Genomic DNA, 23,049 nt, shown 5'->3' with positions numbered 1-23,049 from the left:
ATTCATGGCCAAAAATAAGCTACTCCAGTAGAAAAAACGTGTAATAATAATAATAACAATAATAATAAGGTATTTTAGGACGAAATATTACAAAAATAGTTAATACCGGTTGATCATCTCAATTGTATATTAAAGCTAAATTAAAGATGGTTAAGTTTGCTTTGTAATAGTAAATGTATCGTAATTGTGAACCTCTCATTGTGCGAATTTGTTATTTAGCTTTGAATAACATCCGAATTACTTGCGCTATCTATTGTTTTTCCTCCGTTTTTTTGTACGGGTTTGTTTTGATCGCCATTGAATATCCGCAGTATAGTTTTAATACAAAATTCTATATCATGCTCATTACGACATGGTGCAATTGTGTACAAATATAAACGCAAGGCTTTTATATCCATGTAGATTTTATGTGTAAGAATGCTTAAGAAAGAGTTCTGTAAGAAAAATAGTGTATGTTAAAAATATGAAATTAAGCTTTCATTATTATCGTTAACAAACCCGTAATACGTTGTCCAGGCCACAAAATGTGTTATTTTGAGAAGCCAATCTGAGAGTCCTTATGAATGCTTCCCAATTGTGACGAGTGATGGTATCTTTAAAAACTTCCAACCAGTTATGTCTCCATTCGATGGGCTGCGGAAAAGTGTTGGTGTTCAGCTGTTTTATAATGTTAATGTTGCAGGATGAAAATGCTCCCGAACTATTTGTCAATTCTAGTGGTTTTTTTAGTTTCTTTAAAGTTTGCGAAAGTTTTGTTTGCGACACTTTGAACCTTATTTTTGGTTTTAACTTGCGCTTGGGGCAAGGCATCGTAGCTTTTGCAATGATGCTGTTGATTTCACTAAATGACAGATACAAGGTGACAGTGAATCATAACCAGCACAATGGAAATTACTCATGACTTTCAGATCTTAATTTTCCAAAACAGTACAGTCTGTTTCCGAGATACGCGGTTTATGCGTTCCCGTGTAACCGCTCAAATAGACATAGAGCGACAACGTCTCGCGCGACAAAAAGTAGTTCTAAATTTCATTCCGCGTAGATCAAAATAGCTCATTTGACCCAATCAACTTAGGCAGCGGTCTAATCTTGTTGCGCGCAACATTGTTGCTCGGAAACATATCACTGAGGTGGTATATGAATGTTGCTGGTAACATTTCGCTTTGACATTATTTAGCGTGAAAAAAATGCCAATTAGCAGCTCAAAGTTTATTTTTTTACATTCACTTGTTGAATAAAGTGTTGACAAAATAAAATTTACACAAAAAAGGCTTATACAGTAGAACGTCGATTATCCGGGGGCGGATTAACCGGCGGGCGGCTTAACCGTGCGCATAAATGTGACAGCTGTTCAAACGTACGGCGAACATTTGCAGCGATAGTCAAGTGGGCAACCAGTTTTTTGTGCAGCTCTGTAGTGTTTAGTGGTATTTTCGAAATTCATGTTTGTCCATGAAAAGTTGCCAAACCTACAGTTATTGAATAAAATAATATTCTACTAACGATTAATCGATTAATTCAAAGTGAATTAATCATAAAACTAGTGATTTTATAATTTTTATATGAATTTGACATTTCTTGGACCATTATCCGTGCAAATCGATTAACCGGTAACCGTCCGGTCCCGAGCTGCCCGGATAATCGACGTTCTACTGTAAATGCAAAAATTCCAATTATAGCGGATGCCAACAAAACGCTGCTGCTGTGTCATTTCATACACCCGATCACCATGACCAAGGTAAATAGAAAATGTTGCCAAACAAAATTCAAATTGGTTTGAATTTGGCCGATAACAAAGTTGCGCTAGCCGTCAAAATCCATACATTTTGCCAGCAACAATGTTGCGCGCAACAAGATTAGACCGCTGCCTTACACGAATTTTGTTTAAAATACATAAAAATTATGTTCAAATGTGTTCAAATTTATTTGTTTGAGTTTTGAATTAGTCTGGCTCGTAAGCAAACTGGATAATTCGATTATTATTATTATTATTATTATTATTATTATTATTATTATTTATTTATTTATTAACGTTATCGGGCAATAGGCCTAAATAACAGATACAAATTCTTAATTAGTAAACAACTTAAACATAAATAACACTAGCCCTTTACAACTGACGAAGGTGAGAAACAGGGATATGAAAATCTGCAGATGATTCAAGTCTATTGTAGCTGACACACATTTTAATTAAAGGATCGTTAGCGCCAAATGAAGAAGATCGAAATGGGATCCTGATTAAAGACCTGCTTCTAAGATCCCTAGTAGGTGCAGAAAAACTGATCAGATTAAAAATTTCAGGTGCATCAATAAGCCCATTTAATAATTTATGCATGAAAATACATTGAGCATTCTTTCTCCTGTGTTCTAAAGTTTCGAGACCTAATAACTGACACCTGACATGGTACGGGGGGCGTGGCATTTGGTTTGACCAAGGAAGACGATAAAACATCCCAAGTAGCACAATCCTGTTAAGAAACCGTTAAAAGTATGCCTAAAAGTATTACTTTTAGCTTTCCATACAGCAGTAATTCTAGGGCTTAAAACACTGCGTAACGCTTTCCTTGCTTCGTCAATGTTTCGTTAAATCTTAAAATTTAACCGGTATTTTTAACGAAAAAGATCAAAATTAACGAAAAAATCGACAGAGATGTCTATATTTTTCTTTCTCTTTCGTTAGGGACATGCAAGGTCTTCGTTAAGCTCAATGTGCTTATATTTTCGTGAAATAAATTAATAAATAAAACACTTATTCGTTTATTGAATAACACAATTTCACTTGGTAACCGCATTACACAATTTTCTTTCATTACGCGGATTTCGTCAATCTTCATCGTGGAGGTCAGCTGCTGCCGTGTACGGAAAACATGATGTCCAAACGCTATCCGAATCGAAAATGCTGCGAAATATAAAACTTATGTAGCTCATGCGAAGAGAATGGTAATATCGATACACTGACCTGTTGTAAAAGCACGATGATACACAAATTAAACAATAGCTGATATAAATTGTCGCAGACGCTTGGTTTTGTTGCCATCTACACACAAGCTATACACACGAAGCTTGACGAACTTTTTGACATAAGAAATGGAGGCGCCATGTACGTGACCATGTACAGTATGTCTCAAAAATTATCGTCATCAAGAGCATATTATTTTGCCCAAGAAAATAAATATTTTTATGAAGATTTTTCTCATTTGCCAATATTGCATACCCTTTATCAAACTCTTCACATGTATTATTTAAAAACTATGAATTTTTTTTTATTCTTAAATTCTTTTTTTATTATAACCGCAGATTGAAATAGAGGAATAAAAGAAAACACATAGTTTTCGTACAGTTAAACAAAACAAATATTTTGGTATGAAAATAAATACGCATTATTATATAAATAATAATGAAAAATGATTTTTCGAATATTGAATAAATTGGAAATGGTGTAGATAAAATTTGAAAAACACTGTGTGTTATATTGACCAGAATAAAAAAAACGAGGGTAACGGAATACGTCGTTATGCTGTAACGCTGGCAAATGTCATATTCTCTTAAGAAACTCTATTTGATTTTTAACGGCTTTAAAAAACTGTTAATAATCAAATAGAGTTTCTTAAGGCTACTTGGGATAGCGCGTGTCGCCTTTTTCTGAACTTTTTCTATCATGTCTATATAGGTCACTTGGTTTGGACACCAAACAACGCAAGCAAATTCTAGTATAGGACGGACTAGGGCACAGTATTGAGCGTATTGAGCGAGCGCAGTAAACACAACCGTTGCTGTCGATTGGCAATGCTCAACTGAGGTTTTTATTCTACATTCTAGTTCAAGATATTTACAAGTGTACAGTTGTATATGTGAATACATTAAGCACGGTTTCCACGTATTGAATTGGTATCTCAACACACAGTATAACGATTTAAGACAGAAAGGATCTTTAAAGTCGGAAGAAGCACGTAGAATAAAACCTAACATATTTAATGCTTTTGAGACGATCGTGTGGAAATGGCACGATAATATAAGTTTACTGTCTAACATTGTTGTCTAACATTGATTGTTTCCGATGAAACAGAAATGTCGCGCGAGACAAGTACAGCTCTGTTTCATCTGTGTAGCTCTGTTTGCAAAATTGAGATACAGCCCAAATAACCAAATCGGCCTTAACCCACGTGGGCTAGTGGTGGTCGATTCAGTCGTTAACCCACCAAATTTTAGAACAATTGGAGCTGTCAGTTCTAATAAGATGTATTGACCTTGCCCACGCTTGGCCCACCTTTTTCAAACATGTTGACGAGAAAAAGATGGATCAAATGCGGGCTAAGGAAAACATGCTGACATGATTTTAAAACATCGATTACCTTAACTCACTCACTTACACCACAACATAACTTTGGCAATATTATTAATATATAAACTTTTTACTAATCAGCGAAATGAAAGAGTCCATTTGCAAGTTAACAAACAGACGCATCCGCATCTTACACAAATATGTTTCACAACAAATGAACTTAATCACACATTTTTTTAAATGCTTTCTTTGCACAATTAAACACATTTTAGGATGATACATGTTGAGCAAATGAATAACCCGTGCATAAAAAACTGACTTTAACAAACATTGAAGTGGCCGCTTCTGGAGATGTGTGGTTTAACCCACCAAACTGACAGTTTTTTGGCTTTGTTCGATGCAACCAAAGTGGGTTTATTATACAGGTGGGCTTATCCCGAACAAATTGACAGCCGTACTGTAGAAAAATGAAAACGAAATGACAGGTGGGGATTCGATCATTTGTTGATGTATGCGTGTGAATTCCAATGGCTATTTTGGATGATGTGTCGTAGTGTGGATGAAAAACTACGTATCACAATCGAATCCCCTCCTGTCATTCATTCGTCCAATATGGCCTGCCCGCCAAACCTATAAGCCCACCTAGTCCCTATACCCACTTTGGATGCAACTGGATTTAGTACAGGAAATCGGTGGCGTTTTCGGTATCTTGGTTATATGGGAAAGAGTTCGTGTTTGTGAACAATTTTCGGCCATTATCATTTTTGCACCAACACGGTCGCGTACCGGAGCTTTTTCGTCAGAAAGAGATAAACACATACAGCGCGCTCTCTCGAACGATCGTAAACGATTCAATCGATCAAGAGCTTCGATCGGTTCTTCGGACGTTTCTGCTCGCTTTCTCGATCGGTTTCGGCGGAAAGCGAGCTAGAAACCGAGCTCAAAAACTGCTTGATTTTGTTGTGCGGGAAGTGACATTTTCGAGCAGATTGTTAGCGTTTTTCGAGCTTGTTGATATTAAATTAAATGAGGCCTTTGATTTAATGTGTAACAGTTAATAGTTCTTTATTTCTTCACTGTACGTCCGTTCGGTAGAAAGTCCAAATCGCGAGAGAGTATATGTGGTGCCGCTTGCACGGCGTGTAGTTTCCGGCTGTCAAAAGTTCAGATCGCTGTGACAGCCCGTTCTGCCAAGGTGAAGAGATTTTTCAAGCTGTGACAATAAGGCGGAACTTTTCCAACAGAGCTGCTGGAAGCTTAAAGAGCAGGCTTAAAATTGGCTTAAATAGCAAGCGATATTGCAGACCCAGGTGACATTTTTGAGTAGATTTTTTCGTTTTTCGAGCTGCTGGAAGCTTAAAGAGAAGGCTTAAAGATAGCTTAAAAAGCTGGCAATATCATCGATTTTAAGCTTCCCAGATGACATTTTCGAGCAGTTTGTTAGCGTTTTTCGAGCTGCTGGAAGCTTAAAGAGCAGGCTTAAAACTGGCTCAAAGAGCAAGCGATTTTGCAGAGTTTATGCTTATTATAACAGTTGAAACGTCAGAGAGAAGCGTTTTTTTTTTTGGTGCCATTTTGAGAATTGTCATCACGTTGTGCACAAGCTACCGGCCCAAAACAAAACATGCGTACTCTTCAATCCGTATCAAACAAAAAGCTTATTATAAAACACTCTTTCACGTTGTTTTGTTATTTTCCCTGCGTTTCTCCGCTATTCTGATACTCCTGGATAGATCGTTTATTTCTTCTTACTCAGTGTTTTTTTTTTGTTGAACACCGAGGACGAAACTGCAAGCTTCTTGTTTGTCCGGCTTCTACCGAAGTTCTGACATAAACATCAACGCTTCAACACATTGTTGTTCACTCACACATCCATGTTTTCAAGCATTTATATGAGGCAATGGGTTAAATCGAGCTGTTTACAAGGAGTTTAAGCTAAAAATGTAGAACAGTTGTCACCTGGGATTTCATTCGCGATGCCAGCTATTATTAATTGTTGTGAGCGCGCTGCCTTCCCAACACAAGTGACATTTGCTCGAAATTGTTTTTCCATATCTACTCGATTAGTACTCGATACGCCTGAAATTCTCACGTGTGATCCACGTGTGTGATCAAGTGTGTTGAAAGCGCTAAGATTTGGTGTGCTCGTAAATTAGACTTTCTTCTGTCGATGGACGATGCCTGGTTTGAAACATCATGGATGAAGCATGAGCATGAATTGTAAGACGTGGGGAGGGAATGAGCCTAAATGTTCATTTATGTTTTTAGCCATTTTTGATGAAAAACAAAAGCTAATTTTGTGTGGCGTTATTTGATAAAAAAAATCTGTATTATTTAATTAAAAAATGGCTACATGACCAACTATAACGATAGGAACAGTCTTTTAAACTGGAGCCTTAAACTTCTCTTAAAGTGCACCAGTTTAAGGGAATTTAGAAAAAGTCGTTTAAAATCAACTGTGATGCGGCTTTTTCGTTGTTTTCTTGTAAATTCACTCAGAAATGATGTTTCCTATCGTTACCGTTAATAATATAGTCATTTTATACTAATACCAATGTTTTCTAAAAAAAAACGTCACACAAAATTTGCCTGCGTTTTTCAACAAAAAACAAAGCTATGAATGTAAAATGAGCTCGACGGCATTGTCCATCGATTGAAGAATGTTTAATTTACGAACACACCAAATCATGGCACTTCTCTCTCTCTCTCTCTCTCTCTCTCTCTCTCTCTCTCTCTCTCTCTCTCTCTCTCTCTCAATCTCTCTCTCTCTCTCTCTCTATCTCTCTCTCTCTGTCTCTCTCGTTGGCATTAACCGTGTATCTCGGGCACCGCCTGTATCTCCAAATCCGCGTAAGAGAACGGTCAGAACCTCACCGCATGCGATTTTGCCCCAAGCTTTTGTATGGAATTTGACGTTAATGACAGCACTTGCGAATCTGAAGCATGCGGCTATGCGGCAAAATCAAAAACATTTGATATTGCCGCATCGCCGCATGCGATTATATTTCAGATGTAAAATGTCTAAAATCATATCAAATAATGATTATCTTTATAAAGAAATAACTAAATATCATAATAATACCTTAAAAAACTAGAAAATTTCTCTCAAAATCAAAAACAGTTGATATTGCCGCATCGCCGCATGCGATTATATTTCAGATGTAAAATGTCTAAAATCATATCAAATAATGATTATCTTTATAAAGAAATAACTAAATATCATAATAATACCTTAAAAAACTAGAAAATTGAGAAAACTCATTTCTTGCCGCATGCGGCGAGGTTCTAACCGTTCTCTAAGAGAGGTACCGTGTATCTCGGGGACTACCTGTATAAGAAAATTAGTCATATTTTGGCTGGAAATCACGAGATTCGACTTACACGGAAATTAGACATACGCAGTACTTTGCAGTCGTTTTCGGTCCCCATTATCCGTGAATCCGTTTCGAAAACCGTAAATGTACATCATGATAGTCTTTGTTAAATGTTCATTATAGCTATTTCCTATTTCATTATCCTATTTCTAATACACTAAAGAGAAGTTGGCTGTTTCTCACTAGAAAGTTGTTGGTTGTTCTTAATAATTTGCTCAACATATTTCATACAACGCTGTTAACATTCGAGACTTACAATACCTAGAACAATATACCTATATACCTTCTCATACCACATTTTTCAGCAACAGTGTGTACGGCATCTTATCGCCTAGAGCAAACACTGAAACGAGGAGGGCATGTGAAAGATAAACAATCAAAACAATCTTATCAGCTCATCTTCATCCTTCGTCAGCTTCCCTAGACCACTTCACGGTTTGTTAAATGCATCAAAGATGCATGCACGAGTAGTGCAACAAAGAATTATATTTTAATGAGACGTGTAGCAACAGACCAGTGAGTGTTTGACGTTGGTGCTACACATTGCTGCAATTCACCCTAGAAATAGAGAAAGTGTTTCTGTGAATGGACTGTGAAATGGATGTGAAACATACTCTCGACGAATCTAGCTTCTTAGTGCACTCATTCACTAAATCAAACAAAAGTGCATGTTCATTGAATCGAAAAAAGTCGCTCTCGGTCCCCATCATTCCATCACAGAATGAAAATTTTTTGTGTGTTCCAAAAGCGATTCATAGTGGGATGAGGCAAAAACTGCCCGAGATGGGAGTGGAATTGCCTTTCGATGACATTGCTATTCATACGGAATTTAAACATACAACAGCTTATCAAACAATAACTAAAAGTGTTTCACAATCTACACTGCCCATTCCTGAAAATTATAGTTTTACTTCAGTGCAAATTCAAATCTACAAGCGACGGTGGTTTTTGCTAGTTTTGACCATTCTTAATATAGCTGTATCATATGTGCAATGGATACAATACAGTATAGTGGCCAATATAATGGCAAAGTATTATAACATTTCATCAGCATGGATCGACTGGACATCTATGATTTTTATGGTGATTTATATTATTGCTGTGTTTCCTGTATCATACGTCATGGACGTAAGAAACATGCGACAGTCCGCAGTTATTGGTACAGTTGGAACAGCGCTTGGGGCATGGATAAAAGTGTTTTCAACAGACCCGTCTCAGTTTCAAATAGTTATTATTGGTCAAATTATTTCAGCAGTTGCGCAAGTATTTTTACTCAGCATTCCTTCGCGTTTATCTGCTACATGGTTTTCTCCTGAGGAAGCTTCTTCAGTATGTGCGTTCGGAGTTTTTGGAGCTCAATTAGGAATTGCCATTGGATTTTTTCTCACACCTATGGTTATTGTAAATCATGAAGAGCTTAGTGCAATTAGTATTGATCTTCAAGTTTTTCTTATGGGAGTAGCTGGAATCTCCACTATGATAGCATGTATGGTAATAGCTGTATTTAAATCGGAACCACCATTTGCACCGAGCCATGTGCAGGCTTTACAAAGAACAATGAAACCAAGACGCAAAGACTACTGGCCATCTGTAGCACGACTATTAAAAGATGAAAACTATCTAATTTTGGTAATCGCGTATGGCATTAACGTAGGCTTATTCAATGCGTTCTCGACATTGCTCAATCAAATCGTGCTAAATTATTTTCCTGATAGTGCAACCGATGCTGGAAGAATAGGTTTAGCATTAATTGTATTAGGACTGATCGGCTCGATGGTTTTTGGTTATTTACTTGACACGAGCCACAAGTATAAAGCAACTGCTGTATGGGTAGGTGCACATAACCTGATGTAATCAAATTTAAATGTACAAACAGCTTTGTTATAATTCACAGGTCTGTCGGCTCTCAGCAGTCACTTTAGTCATATTTGCACTGGCTTTGGAAAGTCGATCCAAAAAATTGTTGGCAGTAGCCTCCGTGTTTCTTGGGTAAATTTTATCCATTTAAATAATGAATAATATTCCGAAAAAAAACTTATACGGTTCTTTCTTAGTTTTTTCATGACAGGGTTTCAACCAATAGGATATGAGTTTGCGGCTGAGCTCACATTTCCCGAACCTGATGGGCCAGTAATGGGTATTTTAAATATTTCTACGCAGATTTTTGGTATAGTTATAACATTGATGATATCAGGAATTCAAAAAATACTCGGAGATCTTGTAGGAAACATAGTGAGTAAAAAAGAAGTTTTCTTTTTAGAATAGAAATCATACTCTTATTTATAATCTTTTGTGTCAAGGTTTTCGCAGCATTTCTCTTACTAGACGGAAACATCATCGCTCTGATTCGATCAGATTTACGACGTTATAATACTCATTTGGAAATAGAAAGCGAGGCTGCGAGGGAATTCGCTGAGGATGCTAGTGTACGCTACGGTGATATCTCAATCTATGAAGATTCTCCCTTAAAACTGAAAATAGATGGCTGCAGTTGATAGTAGAATATCTAGCTTTGTGGTCAATAGTCATCTTTATCTATACAGTCTGTTCCCGAGTTTCGTGGATCTCGACATACGCGTATTTGGATATTGTGTCATACCAGTACAATTTGCTCCAAGAATGTAAAGGAAATTGCTTTTTTGCAAAAAATAAACCATTTAAAAACATAACTATAAAAAAAATCACATGATCCTTATTAAATAAATGATTGTTCAATGCGAAACCATACAACAGTACAGAGGAAATAAGAAAGCTCTCCTCCAAGCGAGGAAGTTCAACTGGTTGGGGTATCCCACCAACAGATAGCGCCACCAGCTTTTTTTGCTATTTTTAGAATGCATGAGTCGTTTGCCGTCTGCTAAACGAAGTCTTTCTATATTCCGTTTAGGTAGAGAGCTTGAGTCGTTTAGAAGCCGTTTAGTGGTCGTTTAGTGGATTTGTGGCACTTGGGGAGTTGTAAGTACAGTCTGCTCCCGAGTTACGCTGTTTCTGCGTTCCCGACGAATCCGCGTAACTCGAATATCCGCGTAAGTCGAATTTCACGTTTTTTGACTAAAATACTATTGATTAATCGGAGTTTTTTTTTATCTAATTTAGTACTATTATACACTTTATCATTTACTTGATATGATTCGCGCAGAAAATTCTAATATTTCTGGCTTTTAAGCGGTTTCAATATGTTAGCAAAAATGCAATTTTTAGCGAACTTGAAGCAAATTGTACTAATTTGACATTTAATCTGTCAAATTTAGAAAACCGCGTATCTCCGAATCCGCGTAAGTCGAGAACCGTGTAACTCGGGAACAGACTGTACAGTGGAGTGCCGTTTAAACGGGTACCTTTTAGCCGGGTTTCCGTTTATCCGTGCTGTTGAGAAATGACAGTTCAATACAAAAGTGACATTGCGTTATGAGGAGGATATTTGAAAAAGCGGTTATAAGAGCACATTGTCATAACAAAAACACTATAATGCATGGCAAATTTTAAATACCCAAGTGCCACAAATCCACTAAACGACCACTAAACGGCTTCTAAACGACTCAAGTTCTCTACCTAAACGGAATATAGAAAGACTTCGTTTAGCAGACGGCAAACGACTCATGCATTCTAAAAATAGCGAAAAAGCTGGTGGCGCTCTCTGTTGGTGGGATACCCCAACTAGTTGAGCTTCATCGTTTGCAGGAGAGCTTTCTCATTTCCTCTGTACTGTTGTATGGTTTCGCATTGAAGTTATGCATCGCTAGAACTAGAACGGCGTTATGATTGTTTAAATACTAAACTCCAACGAAAACCACCAGCACTGAAGCAAGTGAGATTTGAGTTATGGTCGTTGGTGTTAATACCCACGTATCTGACCACACGACCATTCATATAGATTTTTGCTCAGAAAGTTAGAAGGCTATATAGGTCATGATAAGATGAAACTTGTCGAAACACATTGCAAGAAAAGGATAGCAATATAACGATGAGTTGTAATACGCCATCTATTGATCAAACCAATGAAGCTGTGGAGCTTTATTTTTTTTTTTCTATGGATATTCAATTTTCCAGTCGTTTAGGCTTAATCTGTGGCGCTTGGGTATTCTCCTTGGAAAAACATGAAGTTAGTAAAAACTGGGTTATTTTTATCAAAAAATAAGAAAAATTTCCAAAACATAACCAGGAATTGGTGATAAAATATATCATTTGACTCATTATCCGTGTTATTCGCTTATCCGGGCGAGGTCAAGTCCCGAGAAGCCCGGATAAACGGCGCTCCACTGTAATACCACCGACAAACCGACGTGACACTTCGAACAAAATGAGCTTCAAAAGTTGTCTCCTTATTTCAAATGAAAATACGTTAAACACTAGCGCCATCTCTATAATGATTCGCTTACTACACTGACACAACGGAGGAACTGCTAAAACCCCTTTTTGTTTTTCTCCGCAAATTCCAATGCGCATTGTTTTATTCACTTCTCACATCTTTTGCATTGATTTGGAAACTTATAAAATGATTTTCCTGGGTGTTTTGTCCAAAAATTCTCACAAAATCTTGCCTAACACTTCCTCCGCCGTTTGTCCTTGGAAAAGTTGTTTACATCGAAGCAGCAGTGAACAGAGCTTACTTTGACAGAAGTGATCGCCTCACATGCAAATGACAGTACTTTCGTGTGGGACAAGGTGTGTTTATTAAGGAGGTGAATTGTTAGCGCGTTTTCCGGGCGCCATCATTGAGTATTGTTATGTCAAATCGCATACAATTTTCTATACACCCCTCCAGCCCTCCCCGATTTTAATACCGGAGCATCCAGTATTGTTATGTCAAGTCGTGAAATGTCAATTTGCTCTGAAGCACTTCACCTCCTAATATCCATACACCTTGGTGTGGGACACTTTTGTAACGCCAGTGTCACGTCGGTTTGTCGGTGGTAATACTCCATCTATTGAGCAAATCAATTAGCGCGTGGCCACGGAGCTGAAAAAATGTTGAAAAATTTTTCAACTTTGTCAAAATTGCTTGTCAACTGCAAAAAAGAGCTTTTCTCGTGGCCGCACCAAAAACATACACAAGAGCGACAAAAAGCTCCAACATCTGAATATCATCGATATTTTGTTTAAGAAACACTAACTAGGTACATAAATCAATTAGAATCATGCATTTTAGCATTATTATCATAACAATGGGTCACAACTGCGCCAAATAGCTGTTTGTTTACGCTTTTTCACGAAAGTCAAATTTTGTCAACTTTTGTCACCTTTTTTTCTTGGCTGCTCCAGGTCACAAAATTTTGACAAAAGCTCAAAAAAGTGACAAAAGCTCACATTTTGAAAAATTTGTCAGCATTTTGTCACTCCCGTGGCCTTTCACTTAATGAAGCTATGGAGCTTTCGTTTTTTTTCTATAAATATTTGATTTTCCAGTCGTTTAACCTTAATCTATGGCGCTTTTGTACTTGGGTTGGGATGTATCCCATTTTTTCATCAACTTCATCTGGTCAGTATAACTATGAACCAAATCTACATCTCCTTTAGATAAAAAGGATGTATTTTCTCGTGCATATATGAACCCCCCCCCCCCCTCCCTCCACTTATGACTTCAAAACATACCGAAAACTAACGATTCCAATTGAAACTCCAACCGAAAACTACCGATAAAATTTTGACGCTCCTACCGAAAACCGCCAATAAAATCTGGCCACACTTACCAAAACGTCTGATGTGATGACAATACAGGTATTCCCCGATATGTGCTGTTAATGCGTACTGGAGGTAATAGTGTATCTCGAATATTAGCGTATGTCGAATTACGAGGTTTTCAGTGAAATTAGTTAATTTTCGAATAATTTTGCTTGAAGTGGTAGGTTTAGCCATTAAATTAGTTTTTTGATCTGATTTAAACTTAAGATTACAATTTTATACCTTTTGAAAGGGTTTTTAAAAATCGTTCAAAAGAGAATTTATTTTGCATGTGGCATTCGATGTGTCAAATTAGTACATTTTGCTAAAAGAACTGTCAAATTTAAACATAGCGTATAGCGAAATCGCGTATATCGAGTATGGCGTATATCGGAGAATACCTGTAATCGTCTTCAGCAAATGTCATTTCTTTTTTTATTTAGCTGTCAAAAATTCTGAGGTTTGCTGAAAATCGAAATTGTGTCTTGCTTTGATCGGATCTCCTACGTTTTTGTTAAACATCTACGGAGGAAGGAAAATGCTGCCCGTTCGTTATATTGCAAACTTATCCATCCGCAACGGTAATGTATAAACGAATCAATTGTTATGAGGAATAGCGCAAAACAAAATTAGTGCTCTTCGCTCATTTGCTCGGTTATTATATAATCATCCTCCATGATGTACTCTACCAGCGGCATTTCTGTCCCGTGGATACCATGGCCCCAACAACTTCCGTGTGTACACCATGAACGACATGCCTGTCCCGGAAGGGGACTTCTTCGAAGAACATCGACGCAAGAACCGGGTGTACAATACCGTGCTCGCTGCGGGTATTGTTATCTTTGGCATCACATTGACTGTGGTTAGTATAATGGAGTTACTCTTACTCACAGAGAATGTAATGAATGGTATTCATTCATTTTGCTGCTATGCAGTGCAACCAAGATCGACCGAGATAAATTTTTCATACGATTTGACATCTCGCTCGATCGACCCCGGTTGCCCTGTACGAACGTGTAAACTTCTCGCATACGTAAAAAAGCATCATTGACGAACTATTCTTTTTATAGGCCAAGGAGAGCGGATTGATCTACCTTAATTACAGCCCGCCGAAAAGCCTGGACTAAGTGGGGATCAGGATGGCGACGTGTTGTAAACAACATATTAGATGTTTCGTGAAAATAAATCAGTCTAAATGAAAATAGTTAATGTTGTATGAGTTCAGTCATGAAATGAAAGAACAATCTTGGATAAACATACATGGAGGAGAAGGATGAGCTACGTTGTTTTTTTTCTCGTAAAAATGACCCAGTTGGCTGTGTCACCAATTTTAATCTTTCTTATATAGCAAAAAAGCTGAATATAGCATATTAAGCAATTAAGAACTCCGCAGCAGCCAAAGCCTCTCGAAACCATACTAACAACAACAACATATTAAGCAGTTCGTTAATGACGTACAACTTGAATGTAAAATTTCCAGATCCAATGATTCGCAGATTCTCGAAAAAAAAAGTATTGTCTCAATTGTCCGTATATTCGCTCTAGATTATTTGCGGTGTTTGAGTGAGATTGAGTTTGACAGCTGCTAATGCGTCACATTTGTACTATGACAGACCACCGATCCACATCATAAAATTTTATCTACACAAACGGGACGTCTGTGCTTAATACGGAGCAAAAACACTAGGATTCTATCATTTATTCAAATCTGGAATAAGCGCTACATAAGGAAAAATTGCCATTTGTCATTTAACTGGTGGGACAAGTGCTGGTTTATATTCTGTGAAATGGCAGCTGGAATAAAATACATCTTCCAGAAGGAACTGTTCGATGCACTTGATGAACGCATTTTATCCGTGTGCAATGTTAGCAAATTGCATAAAAGGAAAAAAACGTCTTACTTGTGTATCGTTTCTACGATCAAACCCAGTGTTATAGTTAGTGTTTGCCAGATAAAACAGTACGACAAAGCCGTATATAAGAAAAAGCGTTCCTGGTCATTGGAGGAGATAAAGTGCGTCGATGGTCGCAACGAAGCTACGGATACGCACGACTTCGATATGTTGCTGGATAAACCGTATCGATGGTTTGCAGCCAATCTACATGAACGACAAAATTTCATTACGGTTTTATGGAAACAAATTCATAAGCATTGCACCGTTGGAGAGAAGGCCGTGTTCAAAAACATCCCCAAACAGTGGCTTTCGGAAAAATCGCCGGAAAAACAAATTGATGAAAAATACCCCAATCACGGGGGCGCAGTTTCTGCGGACGATGAAGATGAAATTGAAGGGTTTGAGAATGAGGATTTCCACGCCCTGACCGATAAGGAAGAAGCGCACCTTAGTAAACTTGTTGCAGAATGCGATTACGCGATCAGCAATGCTGAATTGTTTATGGATGATTTGAGTCATAACCTTTTGCAGCTGGATGGTGCAAATATACAAAGCGTTCTAGAGTCAGAAAAACAAGTCCAAATGCTAATGGAAAGGATCGAAGAAGCGATTAAAGAAGCTGAAAAGGTAGAGAAACGGCTAGACGACTACGACGAAATACTTTGTCACGTAAGAGATACGATGGAAAAGATGGGAGAAAAGAATCAAATGATTGAGATTGCTAATACCAACAATGTTCGACTGTTGCTAGAACTGGAAAAAGTAGTTACGCAGCTCGATTTGCCGCATGTTCACCAGCTTGCGCTGACAGATACTGATCTAACTCCAAAGGGTTTGCCAGCAGCTATAGCAGCAGGGAAAGCACTGCAGATGGCAATGAACAGTGACATCGACCCAGCACTTTTGCGCCTTACAGCTGTTCAAGATCAGCGCAAAAGATTCGAAAAATGGAAGGCAAAATTTTCGCAAACAATAAGCCGTCATTTGAATAATCTATTCATCCATCTTGGCAATCTTGGAGATTCGCAAACACCTTTCACAAATGAATTGTCGCTTCCAAAGCACCAGAACGTGCATAAAGAGCTATGTACGTTCATGGAGCTTATGCACTGGATGAAAACTATGGATAGAAAGGCATACGATGCCCTTATTAAAGTTTACACTGCTTCATTAAGCAAAGTTTACGACCGGGACATTCAGATATTTTTCGAAAACGCTAAACAAGCACTGACACTAAAGCAATTCAGCTCTAGAGAGGATATTAACAATAGTTCAATAAGCAACAAATTAAAACTTGGTCCACAATCAAACAAACAACCAGCACAGCCGTACGGCATTTTAGGTACCAGCAAAGAGATGTGGTCTCCAGGCGCAGAAGCAATTGAGCGGCAACGATTTGATTCAATTTTGGAAAAGGTGCTTGCGGAACTAGAACCAGTGGCATTAAGCGAACAGCATTTTTGCATTGCGTTTTTTCAATTGGACGTAATTAGTCCTACGGCTAAAAATACGCAAACAACACTGGATGCTGCTAGTAACGAGACAGTGAACCAAAAGGATGAACGAGATACAGCTCCACACATTCCACAGCGAAGGCTTGATCGTCAAATTAACGAAGATGTCCGCCGTATGATGGGGGAATTATTTGCTAACCTTGAAACGGAAATAAACAATTTTATCTTGAGTTTTGAAAAACTAGATAACTAGTAAGTACACTGGAAAGATGACTATGGAAGTAATTTTCCTTCGAAAAATATATACAACATAATTTAAATTGTTTAACTATTTCTTTTAGCTACTCATTGTACGTGCTAGTGCGTCTTACACAACATGTAATGTCGGCCCAAGACGCACAGTCCTTTCTAAGCATGACGTTTGCTTCAGCTCTTATACACGTGAAACGAAGCTTTGATAAATTTATGCAATCACAGTTGCAGTCAATTGATGAATCTAAGCTTCCGAAGCGCTCTAAATGTGGCCTTCTACCTTACGTGGAAAACTTTGAAGAATTCGCCGTAACCGCTGAAAACATTTTTAAGAAAACGGAGCGCCGAAATGATCTTGATAAATGGTACCTTAAACTGGTGGAAGCAATTTTCGAACGCATTCCTGTGCACGCCGCCGAACATTCAAAAACGCCGCACCAAGTAGTAAAAATGGAAAACTATCATCGAATGCACTCCACGTTATCTCAACTAAAGATTCCAGTTTTGGAATCATTGCGAAAGGAAGCAAAAACACGATATAATGATGCACAGAAAGCATACGTTACTAAATACTTTGGCCGGCCGCTAGAACGACTAAACGTAAGGATTATTGTGTGAAGAAAAGCTGTCATAATTTATATGCAGACATATATTTAATCAATGGTTCTATAATTACAGCAATTTTTCGAAGGAATACAAGTGCGTGTGCAGCAAGGTGTGAAAGATACCGAAATTAGCTACCAAATGGCGTACTCTAAGCAAGAATTACGTAAAGTAATAAGTCTTTATCCAGCCCGTGAAGTAAAGAAGGGACTTGAGCAACTGTACAAAAAGGTAGAAAAACATCTTTGTGAGGAAGAAAACTTGCTACAAGTAGTGTGGCGAGCTATGCAGCAGGAATTTATAAACCAATACAACTCATTAGAGCAATGGATCCAACGTTGTTATGCCGGTTCAATGATAACTCTAGAGTTTACCATCAACGACCTGTTGGATTTTTTCTCTGAGATAGCACAGTCACATTAGGCCGAAGAAGAGCTCCAGGACATAATTAAAACGTTTATTAAACAGCCCATCCATACAAGTCGAAGAGTGCTTCGGTTTTAATAAACTGGCCCATCGTCTAAATTATCGTCTTCGTCATTATATGCTTCGCCGTTATCGAAATAGTTATTACCATAATCATTGTCGTCATCCATCTCTTCATCAACCAATTCTTCATCAGCATCATCGCCATCTTTTTCATCTTCCGAGTCACTTTTCTCTTTTTTAACAATATCCGAACGGTCGCCAGATGATTCTTTCTGTTCTAGTGCTTTTAGCTTCGCATCAATATCAGCGGCACTTCGCTGTCGCTTTGCATTTGTTGGTCCCAATGAATTTTTCACTCGTTTGTAGCTCGGTTTTAGTTCCGCAGGCATTAGTTTCCAAAGAAAATCTCCCTCTCGCTTAGTTTTCGGATCGTTCTCTATAACATTCTGAAATGAATCCACAGCATAAAGATGAGCGAAATCAGGCACATTGTACGTTGATGTGGCACGGAGTGGTACTTACAATTACTTTATCGCTGTATCGCTGTACATGAAGTTTAGAACTTTTCTTTGTAGTGTAGTAGGTCGATTCACGTAGATACGAGATAAAATCTTCTTTCCAGAGTATTTTGTAAGTCCGATCGGCGCTAGACTAAGGCGAATGTGGAATATGTAGTAGGAATTTTGTCTCGCGACGATCCTGCGCTACCAATCTTACCTCCAAAGGTACAGGTTTCGCTAGCAATGCTGGATACAACGGAGGTGGAGCTGCCGATGTTACGGTCTGCATTTCTTTGCTTGTGACTCCCAAAGATTGCAGTTGCTCTTGCGTCAAGGTCCCATTTGTTTTACCACGACCTCTTCCAGCCATATCTGCACGAAAATGTTCAATTAGCGTTACTAATCTTAGCTTTACTAATCATAACCATGTACATTATATACCTTCGTTTAATGCAGTAACTTGCTAGCGATTATAGAGAAATGTGATGATTTGCTTTGCTAAACACTAGAGCGGCTCCCGTAGTAAGCGAGCTTTGCATACGATCAATAATATGCGGCAATGCTGGCTAGTTATTTTCATCACCCAATGTTATTAACATTTCAATTGTAAACATCATAATGTCATTCAAATTTAGACGTTTTCTGTCATGTTGTGCAACAGTGTTGCCAGAACAATTAGTCTGATATTTTTGAAAAATTCTTTCGTATGCTTTACATGACTTGTAATTCTTCATGCACATTTTAGCTGTTGAAATATAAATACAAATACAAATATAGCTGTATGATGGAATACAAAAATGATTGTACTTATACACTTTAATTCATTGCATAGGTTCGGTTATGCGATACAAAAATTCGACATCATTTTGGCTTATCGCGTAATGAATGCGGTTGACTGCTGATCAGCTGGTGATTACGCAAGTTTTTTTTTTGTAGACAAACGTAAACAAACTTTGCTCGTTCCATTCATGTAATGCTTATCTTTCCGATTTGTTGAGTGCGTCTGCATTTCAAAAATAACTATCGTGGGGGCCAAATAGTGTGGAAAAAGTTTGAGGAAATAATTGCGATATTCAATTGCATATAACAATCATTCTGTGATGAGAGGAGTTTGGAAACTGCTGTTTGGGCGATATCTTCTAGTTACTAATACTATTAGTTCCGGTGTACTGATGCTGGCGGGAGATGTTGCAGCTCAAGAAATTGAACGACGACAGGAGAAAACTACATCGGCTTCAGAAGGCCTCGAAAGGCAGCGAGCCTGTAAGCATTACTGTTCCCCTTTTCAGGGCTATTAGCAATTTTTTTATTATAGTTTATTTTTTATGTTTCATGGCACAGTAAATATGACATTGGTAGGACTTTCCCAAGGCCCGCTGCATCATTATCTTTACAAATGGATGGACGCTTATCTTCCCGGCGCTACCGTACGAACAGTGCTCAAAAAGATTGCTATCGATCAGCTTGTTATATCACCCATCTTCATCGTTACATATTTATACAGCGCTGGTCTTCTAGAAGGTGCTTCTGTAAGGGACTGTAACGCCGAACTGCGCTACAAGTACTGGACTATCTATACAGCGGATTGGCTTGTTTGGCCTCCGACACAGTTTATAAACTTCTACTTACTTAGCCCAAAATATCGTGTCCTTTATATTAATGCCATTACCATGCTGTACAATGTGTTTCTCTGCTACATCAAACATAACGATGATTTCATTTCTGAGATAACACAAAAAATGAAATCGATAAAGCAGGAATGATATGAACAGTGAAATCGGCAACAATCGACAGCTTAACACACATACATGGAAATAATTCTACTGATTATTTTTTCCCTATTTATTGTTTTATTTTACCCGCACGCTATATTGAAATCTTTCACTATTCCTTCTATTGTTACGTTGCCTATGGTCAAATATTTGTTTAAAGATGGAAGCTGTTTAGATTTAATACAAGAACAGTATTTTCTCTTAGGCCTATCAGCAACTAGGTAAGCGCAGAGTAATACTTTGCCAGCTGAAATCTATAGGAGCTTTCATCCGGCCAGCGACAAAGTACCGCTATCATTTTGTTTTTCATATTTGTCCTAACTGTACAATGTCTAGAACAGTTATTATCTTACAGCACTTTTTTATGGCAGAATAGAAATAAAGTATTTATTTAAAATTGCATCAGCTTTGAGCAAATGTTTCTAGTTTCCGACCAATGCAAAACTTTCTAATTACTTCGCAACTAGAACTGAGCAACAAATGTACAGCAGTTCTGTTTTAAAATATAATACGTTTTATCTACTCGATTATTTTAGCGCCGTACGAATTCCATTGAGCAAGAGAAGTCGCATTTATGAAACCCCAACGCCATTTTTGTCGTGGGTTAGTAGGTTCGCACGGATTCACGAACACTTCTCGGTTATTCGGGTTCATATCGAGGCATCGATTATTTTTGCCCTGTTTTAACATCTGCGTCTCAGGTTCATACCGCCACAACTGATTGCCTTGCCCGCCGTGACAATGGTACAGTAGAATTTTGGCATTTGGCACACTCTCCGATACGTCCCAGCAAAGCTCACCGAACTTGATACGTAGATCGCGATGCCAGGATAGTTGGAAAAACTGATTCGGCTGTGGTTGTTTTTTGTCCTCAGCGCAAGAGTACAACCCAATTGTTTGTTTTTCGCCATGATTTAACGTATCCACGCAGAGGGCTGCATTGGCGACGCTCTGTATGGCGCCGTTCGCAAAGTCTGGTGGCTCTATTGGGGGATACTTCTCAATCAGATCGAAGGCCACTTGGGTCATAAACCATTTGAATGGTTTGCACTGCAGTTTCTCGCGTATCGCCAGCTGTCGTGAAATATCTCCTACGTCCGTATTTTCATATTTCTTGCGATCGCGCATGTACAGATATTCCTTGTATTCGTCCATCCAGACTTCGGCCACACGTTTGTAGTTTCGCGTGAGGAAATCTTTCTTGCGCGGATTGCCGAACGGAGCGTATCCGCGATATATGTGACCGACGCGCGAGCATGGAGCATCGTACATCTTGCCACCACATTGCCATATTTTAAAACTCAGCTCATACTGTTCTCCACCCCAGATGTCCAGGCCCTCATCGTAGCCTCCGATTTCCCAGAAAAATTTTGCACTTATTGCAAACAGTCCGCCGGCCATTACTGGACTTTCGAATGGTTCAGTGGGATTTTGCAAATCTCTCGGCAAAAGTGGTAGACGCTTGTAGAAAAATTTCCAATCGAACGCACCTCTGGCTCCTTCGTCCTGCGCTCGGTACTCGAACGTATCCCAATCGATTACATCGATGAAAGGACAGACACATGTGCGATAGTCTTCGGCAATAGGTTCCAGCAATGGAGGCAACCAATTCACGTTGGCTTCCGTGTGGGAATCCAGGAAAATAAGCACATCAGCTGTAGCAATTTTAGCACCAGCCAGTCGAGCAGTAATTAACCCTGAGCGTTCTGGCAATCTTACTACTTTCACTTTTGGCATATTTTCGGTGACGTATTCATCCAGCTGTTGCTTCAGGAACTCCTTTGTGCTACAGTCATCAACGAGGATAATTTCAGCGATGAGCTCCGGAGGCGACCGCAGCAAGACACTGGAAGCAGTCCGTAACAGAGTACTCCAATGTTCGTTGTAGAATGGAACGACGACACTTACAGTGGGAAGTTCACTCAAGTACTGTTTTTTTCGGCATCCCCGATGCCGTATATCGGGAAGCGATCTATTAAGAGAAATTTTATCGCTTAATACTGCATTGAATCCATTCTTTTTGAATAGTTTATCCTTCATCTCATGTTCGCTTTTATCAAGCTGGCCTGCTTTTCCATGTTCCCCGATACCGCTCCGCTTGGCTTCTTCATGGATGAGATCATAGTTATGCCAATCGATCCGCTTCTGATGCACATTCTTAGATGGATTGTTGAAGAAGGATCCTTCTCTTGCGTGTGATTCCTTCTGCATTTGTGCTTCCGGCCCAAACACCCCATCCAGAGTATTTTTAGCATTGTCGCTAAATGAACGGATTAGCAATGTAATAAACAACAACGCTCCTCCTGATACAAACAAGTACTTTATCAGCGTACGTACGTTTCTCCTCATCTCCGAGCTGCACCCCTGCAAAGAGAATACCACCAACAATCAAATATTATGGCTAAAAATGGATAATACTACTCATAAATACCACTCGTGTGCCGATATCGCTATCGTGACTAACCTTTTCAATATGATGAGCTGGCAATTGTGCCCCAATGCAGCCACACACTTGGACAAACAATTCACTTGCTTTCAGAACGAGGTAATAATGCTACACGGTGCAGAAAGCATAGCAAATAAGAACTCAACACGGTTCATTCTTCGCTCGGAGACCAGATGGCTTTCAATCTGTAGAAAATTTAACCAGCGACGCCTTTCACTGAATCGAAGAGGCAGGCAATGATAAAAACAACAAATCACAAAAAGAAGCTCCAAACCGGTATAACGGGACTTCTTGGCAAGTTATGCTCAAACAAACACTTTGGTAATTTAAAGGAAAATTCCTTTTTTCTGTTCGAGGAAGGCTATTTCCTTGCCATTGATC

The 23,049-nt window shown here is 38.6% G+C and overlaps 6 protein-coding genes across 6 annotated transcripts; 4 read left to right on the top strand and 2 right to left on the bottom strand.

Moving 5' to 3' along the window:
• Positions 1-8,178: 8,178 nt before the first annotated feature.
• LOC1280296 (heme transporter FLVCR2) lies at positions 8,179-10,337 on the top strand. The gene is made up of 4 exons (XM_320136.4): positions 8,179-9,486; positions 9,551-9,645; positions 9,711-9,888; positions 9,957-10,337. The coding sequence occupies exons 1-4, from the start codon at positions 8,242-8,244 to the stop codon at positions 10,149-10,151; spliced, it is 1,713 nt and encodes a 570-aa protein (XP_320136.4). The 5' UTR covers positions 8,179-8,241; the 3' UTR covers positions 10,152-10,337.
• A 3,330-nt stretch (positions 10,338-13,667) lies between these two features.
• On the top strand, positions 13,668-14,521 carry LOC1280297 (uncharacterized). The gene is made up of 3 exons (XM_320137.4): positions 13,668-13,898; positions 14,010-14,179; positions 14,388-14,521. Exons 1-3 carry the CDS (start codon positions 13,856-13,858, stop codon positions 14,442-14,444), a joined length of 270 nt encoding a protein of 89 aa, XP_320137.2. The 5' UTR covers positions 13,668-13,855; the 3' UTR covers positions 14,445-14,521.
• Positions 14,522-14,898: 377 nt separating this feature from the next.
• Positions 14,899-18,046, top strand: LOC1280298 (exocyst complex component 1). Its single transcript, XM_551765.4, has 3 exons — positions 14,899-16,918; positions 17,008-17,518; positions 17,597-18,046. The coding sequence occupies exons 1-3, from the start codon at positions 15,105-15,107 to the stop codon at positions 17,942-17,944; spliced, it is 2,673 nt and encodes an 890-aa protein (XP_551765.4). The 5' UTR covers positions 14,899-15,104; the 3' UTR covers positions 17,945-18,046.
• LOC1280299 (DNA-directed RNA polymerase III subunit RPC7) lies at positions 17,958-19,192 on the bottom strand. Its single transcript, XM_061654767.1, has 4 exons — positions 18,892-19,192; positions 18,668-18,822; positions 18,473-18,601; positions 17,958-18,396 (listed from the first exon to the last, which is right to left on the bottom strand). The coding sequence occupies exons 2-4, from the start codon at positions 18,818-18,820 to the stop codon at positions 18,022-18,024; spliced, it is 657 nt and encodes a 218-aa protein (XP_061510751.1). The 5' UTR covers positions 18,821-18,822; positions 18,892-19,192; the 3' UTR covers positions 17,958-18,021.
• A 160-nt stretch (positions 19,193-19,352) lies between these two features.
• On the top strand, positions 19,353-20,624 carry LOC4577714 (mpv17-like protein 2). Its single transcript, XM_001238255.2, has 2 exons — positions 19,353-19,713; positions 19,792-20,624. Exons 1-2 carry the CDS (start codon positions 19,551-19,553, stop codon positions 20,211-20,213), a joined length of 585 nt encoding a protein of 194 aa, XP_001238256.1. The 5' UTR covers positions 19,353-19,550; the 3' UTR covers positions 20,214-20,624.
• Positions 20,269-22,998, bottom strand: LOC1280301 (N-acetylgalactosaminyltransferase 6). Its single transcript, XM_320141.5, has 2 exons — positions 22,687-22,998; positions 20,269-22,586 (listed from the first exon to the last, which is right to left on the bottom strand). Exon 2 carries the CDS (start codon positions 22,569-22,571, stop codon positions 20,742-20,744), a length of 1,830 nt encoding a protein of 609 aa, XP_320141.5. The 5' UTR covers positions 22,572-22,586; positions 22,687-22,998; the 3' UTR covers positions 20,269-20,741.
• Positions 22,999-23,049: the final 51 nt, after the last annotated feature.

Source organism: Anopheles gambiae, chromosome 3 (assembly GCF_943734735.2).
Source record: "Anopheles gambiae chromosome 3, idAnoGambNW_F1_1, whole genome shotgun sequence".
In the NCBI taxonomy this organism is placed as follows: Eukaryota; Metazoa; Arthropoda; class Insecta; order Diptera; family Culicidae; genus Anopheles; species Anopheles gambiae.
The sequence above is the reverse complement of the archived record's forward strand: the minus strand, read 5'-3'. Positions and strand labels throughout refer to the sequence as shown.